An 18,943-nucleotide genomic window follows, 5' to 3' on the forward strand; every position below is an offset into this window, starting at 1 on the left:
CTGATTGAATCACTATTATTAATGAAACACTATGTATATACACTGACTGAATCACTATTATTAATGAAACACTATGTATATACACTGAATCACTATTATTAATGAAACACTATGTATATACACTGATTGAATCACTATTATTAATGAAACACTATGTATATACACTGATTGAATCATTATTATTAATGAAACACTATGTATATACACTGATTGAATCATTATTATTAATGAAACACTATGTATGTACACTGATTGAATCATTATTATTAATGAAACACTATGTATGTACACTGACTGAATCACTATTATTAATGAAACACTATGTATGTACTCTGACTGAATCACTATTATTAATGAAACACTATGTATATACACTGATTGAATCACTATTATTAATGAAACACTATGTATATACACTGACTGAATCACTATTATTAATGAAACACTATGTATATACACTGACTGAATCACTATTATTAATGAAACACTATGTATATACACTGATTGAATCACTATTATTAATGAAACACTATGTATATACACTGAATCACTATTATTAATGAAACACTATGTATATACACTGATTGAATCACTATTATTAATGAAACACTCTGATTATAGCAGAGTAATGAAAACCACACATCACTGATTTCAGGACAAAGCCATTATTTAAAAAATGTGTAAATAAAGTCTTGTCATACAAATAAATGCTTGTCACATGCTTGTGTTGAATAAGTTCAGCTTTCTCAAAACCACTGATAATTTGATTCAATCATTTGCTCAGGAGTTGCAATTATCCATTCAGCATGAATTGGCTTGAATAATGAGGATATAGGCCTGTTTGATAAGGGTTGTTACCGCCCCTGAAAATAGACTCCCTTGATGAGCTCTTCAGTGAATTGAAAACAGACACCATATGTACGAATTTACAATCTCTATTTCCGGTGAGCAATACCCCTTTACGAATGCGTCAACTTGAGTACTTAAATTTAGATAAAAGTGTGATAGCGTGTTTGTGTGTTTCACAGACTGAATTTATATTATTATCATTAAAATTCAACCCATAACACATAAATTCTCCTATTTAAAACATTATTACTATTGTTATTATTATTATTATTGTTATTGTTATTATTATTATAAATCCTCATGCACATATTTAAATATATTCGTTATCTTGGCAAACTTAGATAATGTAATAATCAGTTTTTAGTGAAATATATTTTGCTTAGATGAAGAGGAATACAAATTAGATTTGTCAGGAGATGACACATTAGAAACAAAGCAAATTATCAGTTCTGTCTGATATGTAATAAGAATGTGCTTTTTAAAAATATCAAGTACATGTTTGAATTAGATTATGAATGCCAATTGTCAATGAATAAATCATCTTATATACTTGTATATACTAACATGAGTAAAAAACCCAGACATCATAGATTTCATGTTTTGTTTTCTGTCAAAATCCAGTCCCTAGATTTACCATAACAAAGGGAATTTCCGGAACAAAATTGAAAGTATTGAAGAAAGGTTGAACTTATAAGTTAGCAGTATTGTTCATGCAGAATAAATTATATGTATAATTGGACTCTATGCTTCACATCTATAGTATTAGCATCGAAATATGTGGCACCACTGCACCATTGCAAAACGGCATGGGTAGATGCATGTAGCAAGCATACGAAGATCGGTAACGTTCATAAAGGAAAGCATTAGGGGAACGGACAGACAAATGAAGAAGTAATTAATAGGATATCTCCACATATTATATACTGTTGTATAGATTGAAATCTTTTCTTCATATCTATTGTATTAGCATTGAAATATGTGGTACCATCGCAAAGCGGCATGTGTAGAGGCACGTTGAAGGATATGAAAATCAGTAAATTTGCATGCGATACTGATTAAAAGATAAAAAAATAAATTTATTTTGCATTTTAACACATTTTTGTTAGCATAGATTGCTTTAGACTGATGAGAACCTGATAAATTGATATCAAATTAAGACGTGATTAATAAGATATATACACACATTATATACTGTTGGATAGCTTTAATTCGATGCTTTGTTGGCCTCCATCACAGCGCATAGATTTGCTCGCCGGAAGAGCGTTGCATCATGGGTAAATTAGGGGAATTAATAAGTCAAGGGATGTAACAACCCTTATCGAACAGGCCTATAAGGTTCATTAATACAGAGCATTGAACATCACCAGTAACAGCTTCCTTTTATACGATAGCCTCCATGACCTGTTTAGCATACCAGTTGCAGAAGTGTGATTTTCATGTTATTTGTATTCTTATTTATTGTCAAGTCTACTAGACGAAGCTGGTCTATACATCAGGCAGGCACAAACTAAGGATAGATTCCACCAACTTTCAATTTAGTTGACTTCTTCATACTTTTATGGTGTCAGCTTCTTTGATGTTGACCACTCAGCTGAAACAATGCTCTAAGTGATTGGCGTAGACATGTATTTTATTTGTGTTCATAGTGGTGATAGTATTGTTTTGTTATTGTTGGTTGCATCAGCTTGACGTTATTCACTTGGATGAAAATACAGTGTAAGTATTGAACTTGTTAGGATATTTATTGTGTTCATGCATGTGGTAGTGTCATTTTAAATGTTCAAAGGGGTGCAATTTGCACTGGTATAGAGACATTCTTTTATATTCTTTATTATGGATATTTGCAGAATTTAAATCATGAAATTAAATATGCAAACTTTGGCAGGCAAAATCATGAATTTAATTATCCATGACAATGTCTTTTTAAAAAAGCCATGAAAATAAATGATACAATAGTATGTCTTGAGCTTCTTGCAGTGATTGGGGAATCCTATTATTTAATTAGCCCCATATCCAATAAACACAAATTTAAGATTCTGTTTATCACACAAAGGACTTTGCATTAGTCAGTGACACTACTAAGTAACAATGTAACACAATACGGCAGCAAACCATTTTTAAAATGGCATCAAGATGCTGACATCTTTACAGTCACTATGAATACAGCAAAACCTGTTATGAGAGACTGACCCTTCTGCTAACAAAAAGCTGTCTCTCAAGACAGGTGGTCTCTCATAGCAGGTTTGTACAAAAAAAACCAGTTTCCAAGGTCTAGTTTCTGAACAATTTCAAGAAAAATAAGCACAATCACTGTACACATATTATATTATATTATATTCTTTATTAATAGTTTTTGCTAAAATATTGTATGCATTCATCTAGAAACAAAATTATATAGCAATAAAGATATACTTCTATCATTAAACATGAAATCACATTTAAATTTGAAGATAACATATTTTAGCATACGAAATCATTTCTGAATTACTCACTTTCCTTTATAACAACCTAAATTTGTTTTTATTGGCATCTGAACCGCTTTCTGTGAGTGTTCTGCTCTTTTTGACTTCTTTCAGCCACAATAATTATTTTCTCCAGCCTTAAAATTTATCTCTTTTCAGTTAGAGGTTCGTCCATTGTTATTAAGGTTCCAGGTGTTAAAATTATTGGTGCTCAATTGTAACATCGAACATAAAGACAGTTTTGACTGGGCTGTGGGAAAATATGAAAAATCTATACATGTGCATTGCATATCTAGCAATTAGTGAAATAAAAAGTAACAATTATCTCATCCAGAAACAGAACCATTTACTCAGAGACAAAAGTCAATGGCTTCATTCAAAGATGACATACAGGGATTAACTCTATAAGCAAAGTGTGTAACCCAGTCACATCAACTTGAATAGACGATAGTTTTGTGATTGGGATGTTATCACTTAACATCCTGGGAAAATACAACAAACATCACAAGTCTTGAACACTCTCAACTGAATCCCGCAAATGATTCTCTCTTGCTGGTTTAACAGACAATAACCTTATTCACACACCAGGCAGTACGGATTAACTCTATAGACAAACAATATACGTGACTATTATATCAACTTTGGCACTACAATGGCAATTCGTGACATGCACATTAGCCTGGTTTATGGACAGCAGCATCTATTACCGGTAGCAACAATCCTTTTTTTTAAAATATTCCTTTTATGTTTCTTTTTGATCAGAACAATCATTAATAATCAAGCAGTCGTTGTAACAATTGATTGCCTGTCTGTTCTCGCAATATGGATATGATAGGAATGCCAAGTCCTACAAAAAGGCTGGAAAGCAGGCTAAGTGTGGGAATAATTAGTCTGGTTCCGTGTGTTGCTCAACCCTATACAAATAACGGAGAACAATGCAGGGAGCATATGAAGCAGGGAACCAGAATAGGAAAAAATCTACAAACACTTTAGTCTGGTTTGTGACAGAAACTATAAAAATACCACAGGCATAGTAGCCAGCCTATTTTTTTTTACGAATATCATTTAAATTTAGAAAGGTATGAGCAGTAGTTTTTACTGAGATTAAATAAAGGGTGGTGGACTTTATCCTCATTTTTGCGATGCGGTCGTTCATAGCAGTGTCGAAATGCATATTTTGCCAAGACATCGCAGTTGCTGGTCATGTTCAGCAGGTGGTCACTCATAACAGACCATTTATATAATAAAATCAATCGGTGAAATAATATTGTGGTTGGAAATGACAGGTGATCGCTCATAGCAGATGTCGCTCATAGCAGTTTTTACTGTATACCATTTTTTTCATGTACCAATTTTTGTTTCTTTCAGAGTTGCTACAGAAAAGGGATTTAAAAAACTGTATCCTTCTATACAGTGTGAAAGGCCCTTCCTTAGTCTATGAATGTAAGGGTGAATTGATAGAAATGAAGCTAAATAAATTCATATTTATTCTTGATAAGACAAACGTCTTTTCCAGTTGAAAACAATGATACCAGTGTCTAGCTCTTAGCTAAAATGTTGATGAGACTAAATTCACAAATGTTTCATTCAGTAAACCAGTGATTATATGGATGCAATATTTCTAGTTATTTCAATCATGCAGCCAACTAAAATTTCCCATGAGTACTTTGCCAAATAATGAATACCTGAACCAGTGAAGAGTCCCATGAATACCTGGCCCAACAATGAATACATGGTCCAGTGAAGTGTCTTATCAATACCTGGCCAAATATAAAGCCCAGCGAGGTGCCCCATGATTACCAGACCCAATAATGAATACCTGGTCCAGTGAAGTGTCCCATGAATACCTGGCCCATTGATATGGCCCTGTAAAGGGTCCCATGAATACTTTGCCAAATCATGAATACTTGGGTCCAGTGAAGTGTCTCATGGATACCTGGCCCAACAATGAATACATGGTCCAGTGAAATGTCTTATGAATACCTGGTACAATATAAAGCCCTGTGAGGTGTCCCATGATTACCAGACCCAATAATGAATACCTGGTCCAGTGAAGTGTCCCATGAATACCTGGCCCATTGATATGGCCCTGTAAAGGGTCCCATGAATACTTTGCCAAATCATGAATACTTGGGTCCAGTGAAGTGTCTCATGGATACCTGGCCCAACAATGAATACATGGTCCAGTGAAATGTCTTATGAATACCTGGCCCAATATAAAGCCCTGTGAGGTGTCCCATGATTACCAGACCCAATAATGAATACCTGGTCCAGTGAAGTGTCCCATGAATACCTGGCCCAATGAAGTGTTCCACAAATATCATGCCAAATGAAGAATACATGATCACTGACCATCTGCCAAGAATATATTGCTCAATAAAGTATCCAGTGAATAAATGTCACAATGAAGCATTGCAATGAATACATGGCTTACTTCCTAGACAAATCCATGCATCTCCTGAATTCAGATAAGGTATTTAACATAATTCTAACTTTTGTATATAACTTTTAATCTGCTAAATTACATGTAAAAATTATTAGGCTTTAATCAGATTCTAGTTTTAGTTCATGTGCAAAACATTCTGAGAAATACAGAAAAAGGACTTCAATTGCAGTAGTAATTTTATGTGCCTCACCGCCTTTAAGTTTAATGGTTCCTCATCCTGGAAGAGAACATAGTTCAAATAGTAGACCAACCCCTGTCCGTAGCAATATGGTGGGCTCTGAAAGTGAAAATATCAAGGTACATGTATGTTGCATACACTCCTTTTGCACATACCATGTTTATCAGAGACAGTTGGGAATCATGTGCAATCATTGTAAACCCCAATTTCCCATCACCCATAATACAACTGACAATCAGTGTAGACCCCAACCTGTCATCTCACATACAACCATGGTACTAAGTGTAGACCCTAATATACCATCTCACATACTAACCATCTCACATACTAACCATGTACTCAGTGTTGACCCTAATCTGCCATCTCACATAATACACTGGTCAATCAGTACAGACCGCAATGGACAATTAGTATAGACTCCATTCTGCCATGTCTCACATAAAGCAATGGACAATTGGTACAGATCTCAATCAGACATCTCACATAAGACACTGGAAAATCAGCCATCTGTGAACATGATCAGTTTCTATGAGGACCATCTAGATCTAATAGGACTTCAGGTGAAACTCAATATGATTTTTCATTCAGGAAGAGAAGTTATATCAAAATTACAAGATGGCTGCCATGGCAACCATATTGCCTGTCAGATTTGGACTGTTTTCATTTAAGACAAAGATGTTATACAAATCTTTCAGTGAAGACCCTATATTGACTTGACCATTAGTTCTGAAGGAGTAGCAATAACAAGATTTTTAAGATGGCCATTATGGTGGCCATATTGGATGTCCAAGTGGCACCATTTTTATTTAGGACCAGCTAGACTTCCAGGCTGACATCAGTTAGAAGGAATATCAAACACAAGATTTTCAACATGGCAACCATTATGGCCATATCAGATTTCAAACTGACAACATAAGCAGAAGACTTAACTGGTACAACCTAGAAAAGACAATATTGAAGCCCATCAGATGTCTGTTCCTGCAGTTGGAGAGACTGTATACAAAAACACAATGCTGAACTGCACAAATTAAACATAGATGCAGTAGATAATGACAACATACCACAAGCTGCTAGAGAAACACTGCCCAATGAAGCTGAAACTTTTCCTGAGCCTGCAGTTGACAGGCTGGACTACAGCAAATATGTTAGAGATGTGAACCAATTTCCTAGTGCTACAAGGTCACCAGTAAGAGGAAAGTACATGAGATGGGAGATTATTGACAAAATACAAATTGTTGAGGAGGTGCAAGGAGTGATAATGCAGCTTCAATGGAAAGCCTTTCTAGTATGATGATAAATCTTTTGAAGCTTTGAGCTGGGAGATTTGTAGAATTCTTGAACATTTTGAATTTTCCACTTCATAATTTTATTGTATTTTGTTGGGATTGCAAATTTTAAGCCTGTAAATAAAATTATTCTGTGTTAATAATATATAAATATTTTCATATACACAAGTCATTGTTGCCCACCTCCCATGGTTCTTAAACAAATTTACTATTTATACTTTTTTAAATTGGCTTCAGTCCTTAAGTACTTAAACCATATGGTGCGCAAGTGCTGTATACTATGTATCAGTATATCAATACTGTTCATTAGCTAATGGGCTTGTCAGATACATTTTTAATACCCCCATAGGTAGCCTCATTTCCCTATTGAGAACCTCACTAAGTTGATCTGTTGATGTGAATCTGGTCTTCAGTCCAGTATTTGTTGGAATGACAAGGCTAAAGGTCAATGCATGTTTAAATAGCATGTAATACCTCTGCATAGCCATGTGGTTCTTGTGACAATGGATTTTGTAATTACTACAAGAAGGATTTATTCAGATTTTAATTGTCTGTGGAATATAATATTACCCTTGTATGTATGTACATGAGGAAGAACATAATTGTCAGGTAACTGAACAATAAAGATTACAATCATCTTGTAATAAAATAGCTCTGCATACTGTTATATATGATCTTACCAACACAAGGCTCTCTCTTTCTCTGTCTGTCTCTCAGTCTGTCTTGTAGATATACTAAAACAAATACTTAAATTGCAAGCATCAATACCAGCCCTTTTGACCTTTTTCATCTTCATTACTTTGCCAACTATAACACTATAAGAAATATTTTATTTTGTATTTTAAAAAAACCCACTGCATATACATAATTGAACACACTGACATGTTATTGCCTTCTCTCTCTCTCTCTCTGTGACATCAACCAAAACTAATTAGGCTGAGAGCAAAATTAGACAAAGCAAAGTTATGTTTATTTTTAACATTAGTGTTGTTAGGTTGCCAAGCATCATGTGATTTTGTGCCACAGAAAACTTGTTTAGGTCAGAAATCCTTCATATTTTATACATAGTCACTACCCCAAAATAATATTTTTTTTACATATAATTTTTCCAAATCTGAAAACAATAATTATTTTATCATACACAAAAAAATACATCAAATACAGAACCAATGCTGCTGCCATGGCCATTGGAAAGTGACACCCATTTCTCACTATCTGCCATGGTCATTGGAAAGTGACACCCATTTTTCACTATCTGCAAACAGCATTCTATACAAATAAAAATTCTTAAAATTTTCCATGCAAAAGATCAAATGTTCAAGTCCTTCATGTGGTCATGAATAGTCCATTGTTTGTACAATCTATTGCAACTAAGCATACAGTAAAACCTGCAGCAGTCATCACCTGTAAATAAGGACATACTGTGTAAAAAGGTACATTTAAAATATGTATTAATATGCCATACGTTGAATATGTATTGACTGATACATAAATCATTAGTATATTTTTGTCTGCATATAAAGACTACCATATAGATTACAGAGTTGTCATGATACGCAGATTTTTTTTCTCTCATTATATATACTTAGCATCAATGAAAAGAAAATTGTGAGAAAGCAAAATGTACCTTTTTGGTATGCTGTTTGTACTGTAAAGCTTGTCTTACAACATCTGCAGGACTCACACCTGACATCAAATAATATGGTAAGCAGAGGCGCCATTCTCTTCTCTCAGGCCTGAAATTACAAATTGTGCAAATAATTCTTTTCAAAAGTCCAATATCATTGTCCCTTGAGTTAGGGGCTTGATCTGGATTGTCATATATTATAGTCCAGTGAAATGCTGTACCTGCAACTATGGTTCTAGACTGTCATGGGTTGAATTCAGGCAGCCCAGTGACATCCTGTGCCTGCAGCTCTGGGCTTACATAATGTCTTGAATTCAGGCAGCCCAGTGGCCTACTATATTTTATCTTGACCCATACTTTTCCACAAATTTAATATAACTATAAAAATACGTCAAAAATTGTAGCCATGACTGTCACTCATAACAAGTTAAATGGAAGTTTTAAAGCATACAGTTAGATAATATAATGCATTCTTTACACTGTGCTACCAAGTTCTTATCCTAGTAGTCCACTGAACTACCATGTAATTTTGATATTCGATACATCCTTGACTTTCCCATGCCTTATCATAACACTGACAACTACCTATATAATTTTGTTGTCATACTGACAAATGGAATGGGAGGAGACATAGTGGAGAAATGTACAGACCGTAAAGCATAGAAATGGAGTAATGGACAAACCAAGAAAGGTATCACAGTATCACCAAAACTTCTTAATGAATGTTTCAGACTGCAGCTAAAAGTTGTGCTGCTGCTGCTGATGATGACGATGGTGTTACTGCTGCTGCTGTTACTGAAATGAACAACTGCATCTCTGTTACAGTTTTAAAACAGAAATTAAACAAGAGCATCACAAAAGGTCTGACTCTAATTATAGGTAGCCCTGGCAATAATTTCCCCATGCATGGATCACATGCTTCACTTTGTACAGAAAATTGACAGCTTTCAAATATAAGAGAAGTATGGTAAGTACATGATCTTCATGAGGGTTAGAGGCACAAATGGGTATAATTATTAACGATTTACTAGTCTTTCAACAACTTGAAAATAAATATCCAAATTTTGTCAACATGATCAAAGTTTTCTCAAGCAAATTAGATTTGTTTTATGACAAGCCTGATGGGCACATCATTAAGAATACAGCAGGGGACTGATCTCAGATCAGAAAGGCATCAGGCTATCATGCTTTTTAGTACTGTACTGAGCAAGCAATGATATCTGCAGAGTTTGCATATAGAGGCAGCATAGAAGTGTTTTGTAAACCAAGGCATTGCAGAAACTCTCAAAGAAACTGAATACCAGGAAAAACCTTAAAGAAATTCCTGAAGAGTCTGGTATGCAAACTCTCTCCATTTGGACTGTGACAGTACAATTTCCTCCTCTCAAATCTTCTCCTTCATGGGATTTGTTGGAATCTATATCATAGAGGGGAACATGAATGGGGAGGGAGCTGGATAATTGAAATCCAAAACCCTTTCAAAACTTGGACCATCCACTGATTATTTGGAAAAAGGTTTCTTCAAGTATGACTGATCTGGAGCGGTCTGGCACCAACCAGTAGACTCTCATGGGTGGTGAGGTTAACGAGTTATTAATGATTGTTGGGAGGCTTGCGAAACGAGAAAGTTTTGCCTTTATTAAATTTACTCCAAGGCTGAAATGCCTGCTGCCATCTAAGTCATGTTGCAGCTGAGTTTGCTGTTATTGTGAGAGATACAGTTATCAATCTGAACTTGTCTCCTTTGTAGTAGAGACTGTTGGGGACATAATGGTGGAGGTGTAGGCAAGTAGAGCTATAAAAAAAGGCACCTGTTGTGCTGCCTGCCTTCATATGTCCTTGATACAAGTCCCAAACAACAGCAGGGAACTGAAGGCAATGGTCATACAGCTAAGAAGCAATGCAGCTTCAATGACTATGAACAAAGAAAAGTCACCCTCATAATAAATCAAGATTCAATGCAGCTGTATGGGCATGATGGAGTGGTGAGCTGTATGGGCATGATGGAGTGGTGAGCTGTATGGGCATGATGGAGTGGTGAGCTGTATGGGCATGATGGAGTGGTCAGCTGTATGGGCATGATGGAGTGGTCAGCTGCAATAATAATCCATTTGGCTGACTCTCTAGAATGCTCATTTCCCAGTGGTTAGTTGAAACAGTGCCATAGATGAAGAGGCTAGCATGTCAACACTATATGCTACATTAGTTTCAAAGTCATCGAAAATACTCTGTAACTGACTTTGACAAAACAACAGATTCAACATCTGTACTTCTGCAGACTTCTGTACACTTGAAACATCAGTGTTGCACATGTCTAATGTGTTTGGCATCAGCATAAAATATATGATACTGGTAACATGCTCTTGAAAGAAAACATTGATAAATTTCCAGGTTCATGAATTTTGCCCTGAAAGATGGGTGTAAAACTTGCCAATTTTCACAGAATGCAGAAAAAGATTAAATGTTTGACTTTATTCCTCATCCTCAGCACCTACAAAAGCCTGACTCTGTGACATTAATGGAAAAAGTGGAGTTAGGATTCTATTCTAATCTAGGTGGGCTATCCTATTTAGTTAGGATTCTATTCTAATCTAGGTGGGCTATCCTATGGAGTTAGGATTCTATTATAGTCTAGGTGGGCTATCCTATGGAGCTAGGATTCTATTCTAATCTAGGTGGGCTATCTTATGGAGTTAGATTCTATTCTAATCTAGATGGGCTATCGTATGTAGTTAGGATTCTATTCTAATATAAGTGGGTTATCCTATGGAGTTAGGATTATATTCACTGCAGCACTGAAACAATATTCTACCCTTGGTTGATATCAGAATGAATCTTCAGATTGGGATTTTCAGCACTATCACTGGCTGAGTGTGGTGGTCCTCATCTGGCAAAGCTGCTTTATCTGTATACAACATAAATGTACCAAGTGTCGTAAAAGTAGTCAAAGCATTGTCCAATAAAGAAGGACAGTATTTCGGTAGCAGATAAGCAAATAATGTTGGGACCACCATTTGTACTGGAGAAAGGCAACCAATAATGCATATTCCACCAGTCAGGAAGGCAAGAGGGAAGGCGGTAAACAAGGCCTAAAGAACTGATGAATGGCAGGCTGGAAGGAAAAGTTCAGTGGTTTGCTAACATGAAATGGAAGGACCAGTTAATCTGATCCCCATACAATGACACATAATGGAATGCAATGCAGGACAATTTATAGATCTGAAATACACATTAGCAGAATCACAATCCAAGCTCCGTGCATCATACCTGAAGACCATGAACAAACATGCAGGAGGACTTGCACTTACTGGCAAAACATTATGCCCCTTTCTTGTATCACAATCGAGAGGGGGGTTATATAATAAGATAACATTACTTGACCAATAGAATAATTCAGAAATAAGTACATTAAATAAAAATGCATTTCTACAGAAAATAAACATTTCATTTATAATATGCTTAAGTGACCATTATAAGAAACCAGTGTTTGGTTAGGAAACACCAGGTCAATGATTGCAGAAAGCAGGGGGTCATTTAATACATGACTTTTGTAAAACAAATTTCCCAGGGGGAAATGGGAATGTCTGTTGGGAACAGGTAATCATAATATCAAAGAAATCATTAGGGAAAATTTGACTGTATATGATTTATGTCAGTGCTCTTAGAAAGTACTTGCATAGTATAATATTCCCCAGTAAATCACTGAATACTTTACCACAAGCAAATATTTGTCTCCCAAGACAATACTTACAGAGAATAGTACTCCCCAAGCAGTAAATCACTGAATACTGAATACTTTACCGCAAGCAAATGTTTGTCTCCCAATACTTACATAGAATAGTACTCCCCAAGCAAAGCACTGGATTCAGCAATCAGATCCTTCATTTGCACAGCTTCTTCTTCACAACAACCAACTAAATTAGATCTAAGAATCATGTGACCTTCCTGCAGGATGTGACAGTATGTATCTGGGCCACTTTCTTGAAACTTGGAACCAAACTCCATCTGTTGGAAAAGACAAGACACATAAACTGAAATGAGTGCTTTTGAAATGTATTTGGCCCCACTGCAAAAATGTATTTCAGTAGATACCCTGCCGACATACAAAATTCTGAGGATAAAATAATAACTGCATCAAATTTCAAAGGACAAATATAAAAATAAATCAGGTATCAAGATCAAACAGTCTCACATTCAAACTCAAGCAAAATCCACTGACTTTGCATTGGTTAATGATCTGATGTTAGCTTTCCAGACATTACAACTTCATCGGATGTCACCTACTAAGACATCATAATTTTAATTTGAATCTGAGCTAGAGAATGGTTTAATACTCTTGAGGCCTGGTAATGTACAGATAACTTTAACTGCAATACAAGCATAAAATGCAGACTGTGCTACTGTTGATGGTTAAGCTGATTAGGTCTTCTAGATATATTTCTGAAACTGGCAGCAATGGAGTTATTTTACATACTTCACTGGAAAAATTAAGTTCAAGATCCACAATAATACCTGAGACAGCAACATCAACAACAGTTAAAAAAACGACTTTATGACCACAAAAGACACCTAGTTGAATCATATACTTCTTAGAAGTTTGTCTCTTATTTATAAAGGACTGTGTAGAAAGTCAATGTCATTAACTTTACCACGAGGTTTGATAATTCTTGCTGAAATTGATGCGCATGGGAACTCTACACTAATGCAGTACCTGGGGTCCTCAACTGCTAACCACATTATATATCACTCCCTCGATAACTTGCACCCTGATAACTCGCAAACCCGCTTATAACATGGGGTCAGGCATGGATCCCATTTTTTGAACCAGAAAATACCCCCAAAATTGATCCCTATTTGTTGAACTTGAAGAAAATCACGATCAAAATTGGTAATGGAAACTTTGATGTATCGCTTGTTTTATCATCGAAAAGGTAGACAGGACCTAGAAATTTTAATCAACACTAAGAAATATCAAATTTAAAAATAGGTCATACAATTTTTTTACATTTTCTTTCCAAATGACATTGCTAGTACACTGCAATTAACACTATGTAAGGAAATTTCTATCAATGAAAATGTCACTTACGTCGAGTAGAGTCAGTACTTTAATAAATACACAATAAATAATTTTTTTATCTATTGAAATTTGTGTTCTAGTTCTATCTTTTAGTTCCTTTTAAGTGTAATCGTTATAATACAATGTGTCCTCTTGTAATTAAACGTAAAATGCGTCAATCTACCATAACAGCTATGTCTGTGAGCATCTCTCTGAGAACCTAATTAAGTGCCGACCATGTTTTGATAACTGACTTCCAGAAGTATTTATTGTGTTGTTGCATTCAATTAAAAGCATGCCTCCTTTCTATTATCATGTTAATTATGTCTTTTGAATCAAAGGAAGTGGAATAAAAGAAAAGTTAAAAGGCCCGAAAATCCTACAAACTTAAAATCTAGCGGCCCAGGTTGTATGTCGGATAAACTCACTTCATTTGATCAATCGAACACTTATAAATGTTATTGTGTACGTAACATAAACTGCCTTAAATTAACTGAGACTTTCATAACTGTGATCAAAGATAACAAAACAGCCAAGCGAAATGAATACTTCGTAAAATAAAGAGCATGATTTCACAGATACGGACCATGTGATGTGATTTGGATTTTTAACATAACTTTAACAATTTTTCGGGCCCCGAGTGGCCGAGTGGTCTAAAGCGCTCTTCGTTACGGATCACTGCCATCTCACCTATGTCTGCGGCGGTTCGAGTCTAAGATTCAGCCAATGTGGGCATGTGAGAAAGCTTGCCAGTAGCTTCTCGTGGGTCGGTGGTTCTTTCCGGGTTCTTCCTCCACCATTAATACTGGCCGCCATGTATAGCCCTATCGTGCTGAAAAATGGCGTTAAACCCAACAACAACAACAACAACAACAACAACAACAATTTTTCAGTCATATAGATATGATGTCTGCAATGTGGCAGTTTATAGTGATGTCTACACTGGGGCATCATGCCGCAGACATTTAGCATCATGTCCCACCCAGTCACATTATCCTGACATCAGGCCAACCAGTCCTAACACTAACTTCTTAATGCTGAGCGCCAAGCGAGGCAGCTGTTAGTACCATTTTTGTAAGTCTTTGGTATGACTTGGCCAGGGATCGAACCAAAGACCTCCCGCATCCGAGACGGACACTCTAATCACTAGGCCACTGGAGCGGTAGATACGGACCATTGTGGGCAAGCGAGTTTCAGAGAATTCTTGAACTAGAATTAGAGATATCATCAAGGATGATAAGAAGTTTTATTATTACTTCCAATGAAATCATGACATCAATATTGTACTAAGTGAACAATACAAAAAGTGAGTTTCGACGTAGACGATTGTCTCACAAAATAAATGTTGTGTATCTTTAAAAAAAAGGAATCTTGTTTGGTGGTGTATTAGCAGTTAGTCTAGTTCCCTGCTCGGTGGACTCCTGATTTGGCAGGATAATATTTAACACCACTACAACAAATACAAATGCTCCAATTCGAGATATTACCCTTTTGGCATACAACCTCACCTGTAATATTTTCATAAGATACAAATGGTCGCTAAGCCCTAAAACTCAACTAATAACAAATCTTAACCAAATGCACTGATGTAGGGACAAGGGTAACACCATATCCCATTACAATATTTGTGGTGGGGCATAACAAAAAACGATATCTAAAAACAAGTGGTCTCTCACAAGAGGTTACCATATTATTTTTAAAAAACTGGCTTGTAGATCAAGAAACTTTCTTAAATGACAAGTAATCTCCTAAAATGATGGTTCTTCCAGTAAGGTTTTACTGTAGCGTAAAATCTATGCATAACAATTACTCAAGAAACATTCTGGAGGTAGTTTTTATGTGTAGGCAGTCTTGATATACAGTATGGATATATGTGACTTCCGGAAACTGATCTTATAAAGAAATTTTCCTTAAATGTAGGTGATAAATAAAGCATATCTGATTGAATCAAATGCAGTTGGTTCTCATTACAATCAAGTAGTGATTAAAATTCAATAGATTGACCTGACATTGGTTTGGTTTGGTGTTTATTACATAGCAACAAAACTAGGTTATTACACAGTGAGACAACTGGAGAAAAGCGCCTTTCCCAAGGAAACAACAGAGCAGCTGACCCTGGCTGATCCGATGGTAGGATATGAATAATCACCTTTTCAATCACGAGTCCAGCATACTGGGACACTGGGACTCCTGCCAATATTAGTCACATCTTAAGACATGCAGGAGGGTGCATCAAGTATATTCTACCTCCGGATGCTGTTGACCTGATACTGAATAAAGAAGCTATTTTCTCAATGACTTGAAATGCATAAACGGTGACTGCATCATATTGTCAAGTACATTACATGAATATACTGGACATTCTGGAGTCTGGCAAGCACTGGCCTTTACAGACTGGTAGCTTTGATAATAAGGATCAAACAACACTTCAACCAAAACTACAACCATGCCTACTCCTGAAGCATTAAAGAACTTCACAAAGAATAGAGGTCATTAAGTGTAAGGTTGTCATCATTTGAAAGCAATTTTGACAGTTATTTGATGATATTAGGCAGAATTTTATCTATGCTGTTTAAATTTTTATGTCTACTATATGTCACCGAATCTTTGTATATTTTGGGCATTTATGATTGTAATACATTTATACCCCAAATGATCTCTATCTATTGAGCTTGACAGGATTTATAAACTTTAGAAACTTTAGAAACGAGCAGCACGTGTAATTTTAGATGCATCTGTTGATCATCCCTCAAAAGCATTATTTACAGAACTCAAATGGTTCACAATATATGACAGGATAGATTTTCACAAAGCAGTTCTTTTATATAAATGGGGCCCTGAGCGGCTCAGTGGTCTAAAGCGCTCTCCGTTACGGATCACTGCTGTCTCACCTCTGTCTGCATAGGTTCGAGTCTTGGATTCGGCCAATGTGGGTATGTGAGAAAGCTTGCCAGTAGCTTCTCGTGGGTCGATGGTTCTTTCTGGGGTTTTTCCCAGGTTCTTCCTCCACCACTAATACTGGCTGCCATGTATAGCCTATCCTGTGCTGCAAAATGGCGTTAAACCCTACAACAACAACAACAAAATTATATAAATGTCTACATGGAACTGCACCAGAGTATCTTCAGGACTTATTCAGGCCTTTTTCAACACAATACCAGCTGAGATCAATATCACATGGAAACCTTCTAGCACCAAAACCAAGAACAGAGTAATTTAAAAAGAGCTTCCAATACTATGGTACAGTTACGTGGAACAAGTTTCCACTACATGTAAAATCTGCTGAAAATATTAGAGTATTTAAGAAGAGATAATCATAAGCATGTATGTGTTTCTAATAAATAATGGAATTTTGTATTTTAATACTAAACATGTTAAAATAAACAGTAATTATTGCTATCTTCATATAATGTACATTGTTATACTCTCCTTAAGAGGGCCTCAAGGGAGAATAGTCCTTGACTAATGAGTCACCCTCTATAAATAAAGCATTATTATTATCATTATTATTTTTAATAAAGGGATGCAACTCCTGTCTCCTTGCAGAAAGAGTTTATTGATCTATTAGGCAATCCATGAGATTCAGCATGGAAGGACAGCCATGAGCAGCAAGAAGTTGTAAAGTAAAATAACATTTATCCAAACCCACCATGAGACAGTACCTTATTCAGAAGCTGTAAAGTAAAATAGCATTTATCCAAACCCATCATGAGACAGTACCGTATTCAGAAGTTGTAAAGTAAAATAACATTTATCCAAACCCATCATGAGACAGTACCTTATTCAGAAGTTGTAAAGTAAAATAACATTTATCCAAACCCATCATGAGATAGTACCTTATTCAGAAGCTGTAAAGTAAAATAACATTTATCCAAACCCATCATGAGACAGTACCGTATCACTGGACAACAAATTTTTACAAAAGTCATGTTACTGAAATAAAATTAGTCAATTCTTATCAATTTTTATGTGCTGAACACGAATATGACAGTCAAATTGCAAAATTGGCTCTAGTTTTTTTGTAATCTGCAAGAAATTAATGTTTACATAACGAAATGCATTCCAATAGTAAAAGGTCAACTGTAATAGCCTACCTATAAAAAATCAAGTCATTGACTACATCTTAGATTTCTTCGCCTGTCTCTTGTACAGCTGTTCGGGAGCATCTCTGAGGAGTGTCCAGCAGTAGTCAGCCAGCATTGTAGTGGACCATTTTCCCTGGTATCTTTGTTCCATTGTTGCGATATCTTGATGAAAACGTTCGCCGTGTTCATCACTAACAATACCACAGTTGCTAGGAAAGAAATCCAAATGGGAATGAAGGAAGTGAATCTTTAGAGACATATTGCAGCCAAGTTTCTTATACTTCATCAACATGTCTTCTACTAGTTCCTTATAGTTTTCTGCCCTAACATTTCCGAGGAAGTTTGTAGAAACTAGGCGAAAAGCATTCCATGCTTGTTTCGCGTCACCTTCCAGCAAGTTGTTGAACCGGTCATCTTTGAAAAGCTCTCGAATCTGAGGACCCACAAAAACTCCCTCTTTAATCTTTGCTTCGCTGAGTCGAGGGAATTTTTCATGCAGGTATCGGAATGCTGGCAAAGTCCGGTCAATGGCTTTCACGAAGTTCTTCATCAAAACTAGTTTGATGTGAAGGGGTGGTAGCAAGATTTTCTGAGCCTCAACCAGAGCTGGGTGTTGGATATTCTTCTCTCCAATGGCTACATTCTGCCTGTGAGTCCATTCCTTCCTCATGTAGTGCATTTCCCTTGCTCGGCTATCCCACTCGCATAAGAAACACATGTATTTTGTATATCCTTGCTGCAGTCCCATTAAAAGGGCAACTACCTTCAAATCACCACAGAGGTGCCAGCTGTACTTGTTATACTCAATGGAATTCAGTAGCTGCCTTAAGTTATCGTATGTCTCTTTCATGTGGACAGCATACGCTACTGGAATAGATGGAAGAATGTTTCCATTGTGCAAAAGCACAGCCTTGAGACTCAGTTTCGAAGAGTCCACAAATAGTCTCCATTCTT

At 36.0% G+C, this 18,943-nt stretch overlaps 1 protein-coding gene across 1 annotated transcript in view; it reads right to left on the reverse strand.

The window, feature by feature from the left end:
• Nucleotides 1-18,943, reverse strand: part of LOC149785112 (BLOC-2 complex member HPS3-like) — a 126,200-nt gene that overhangs the window by 73,316 nt on the left and 33,941 nt on the right. The window contains exons 9-11 of the mRNA XM_089978881.1: nt 12,681-12,853; nt 8,849-8,957; nt 5,948-6,034 (exon numbers count right to left, since the gene is read on the reverse strand). Coding sequence (XP_089835007.1) covers nt 5,948-6,034; nt 8,849-8,957; nt 12,681-12,853 — 369 coding nt within the window. The remainder of the gene's footprint in view (nt 1-5,947; nt 6,035-8,848; nt 8,958-12,680; nt 12,854-18,943) is intronic.

This window comes from Sinohyriopsis cumingii, chromosome 13, assembly GCF_028554795.1.
Source record: "Sinohyriopsis cumingii isolate HCF-2022 chromosome 13, ASM2855479v2, whole genome shotgun sequence".
NCBI classification, from domain to species: domain Eukaryota; kingdom Metazoa; phylum Mollusca; class Bivalvia; order Unionida; family Unionidae; genus Sinohyriopsis; species Sinohyriopsis cumingii.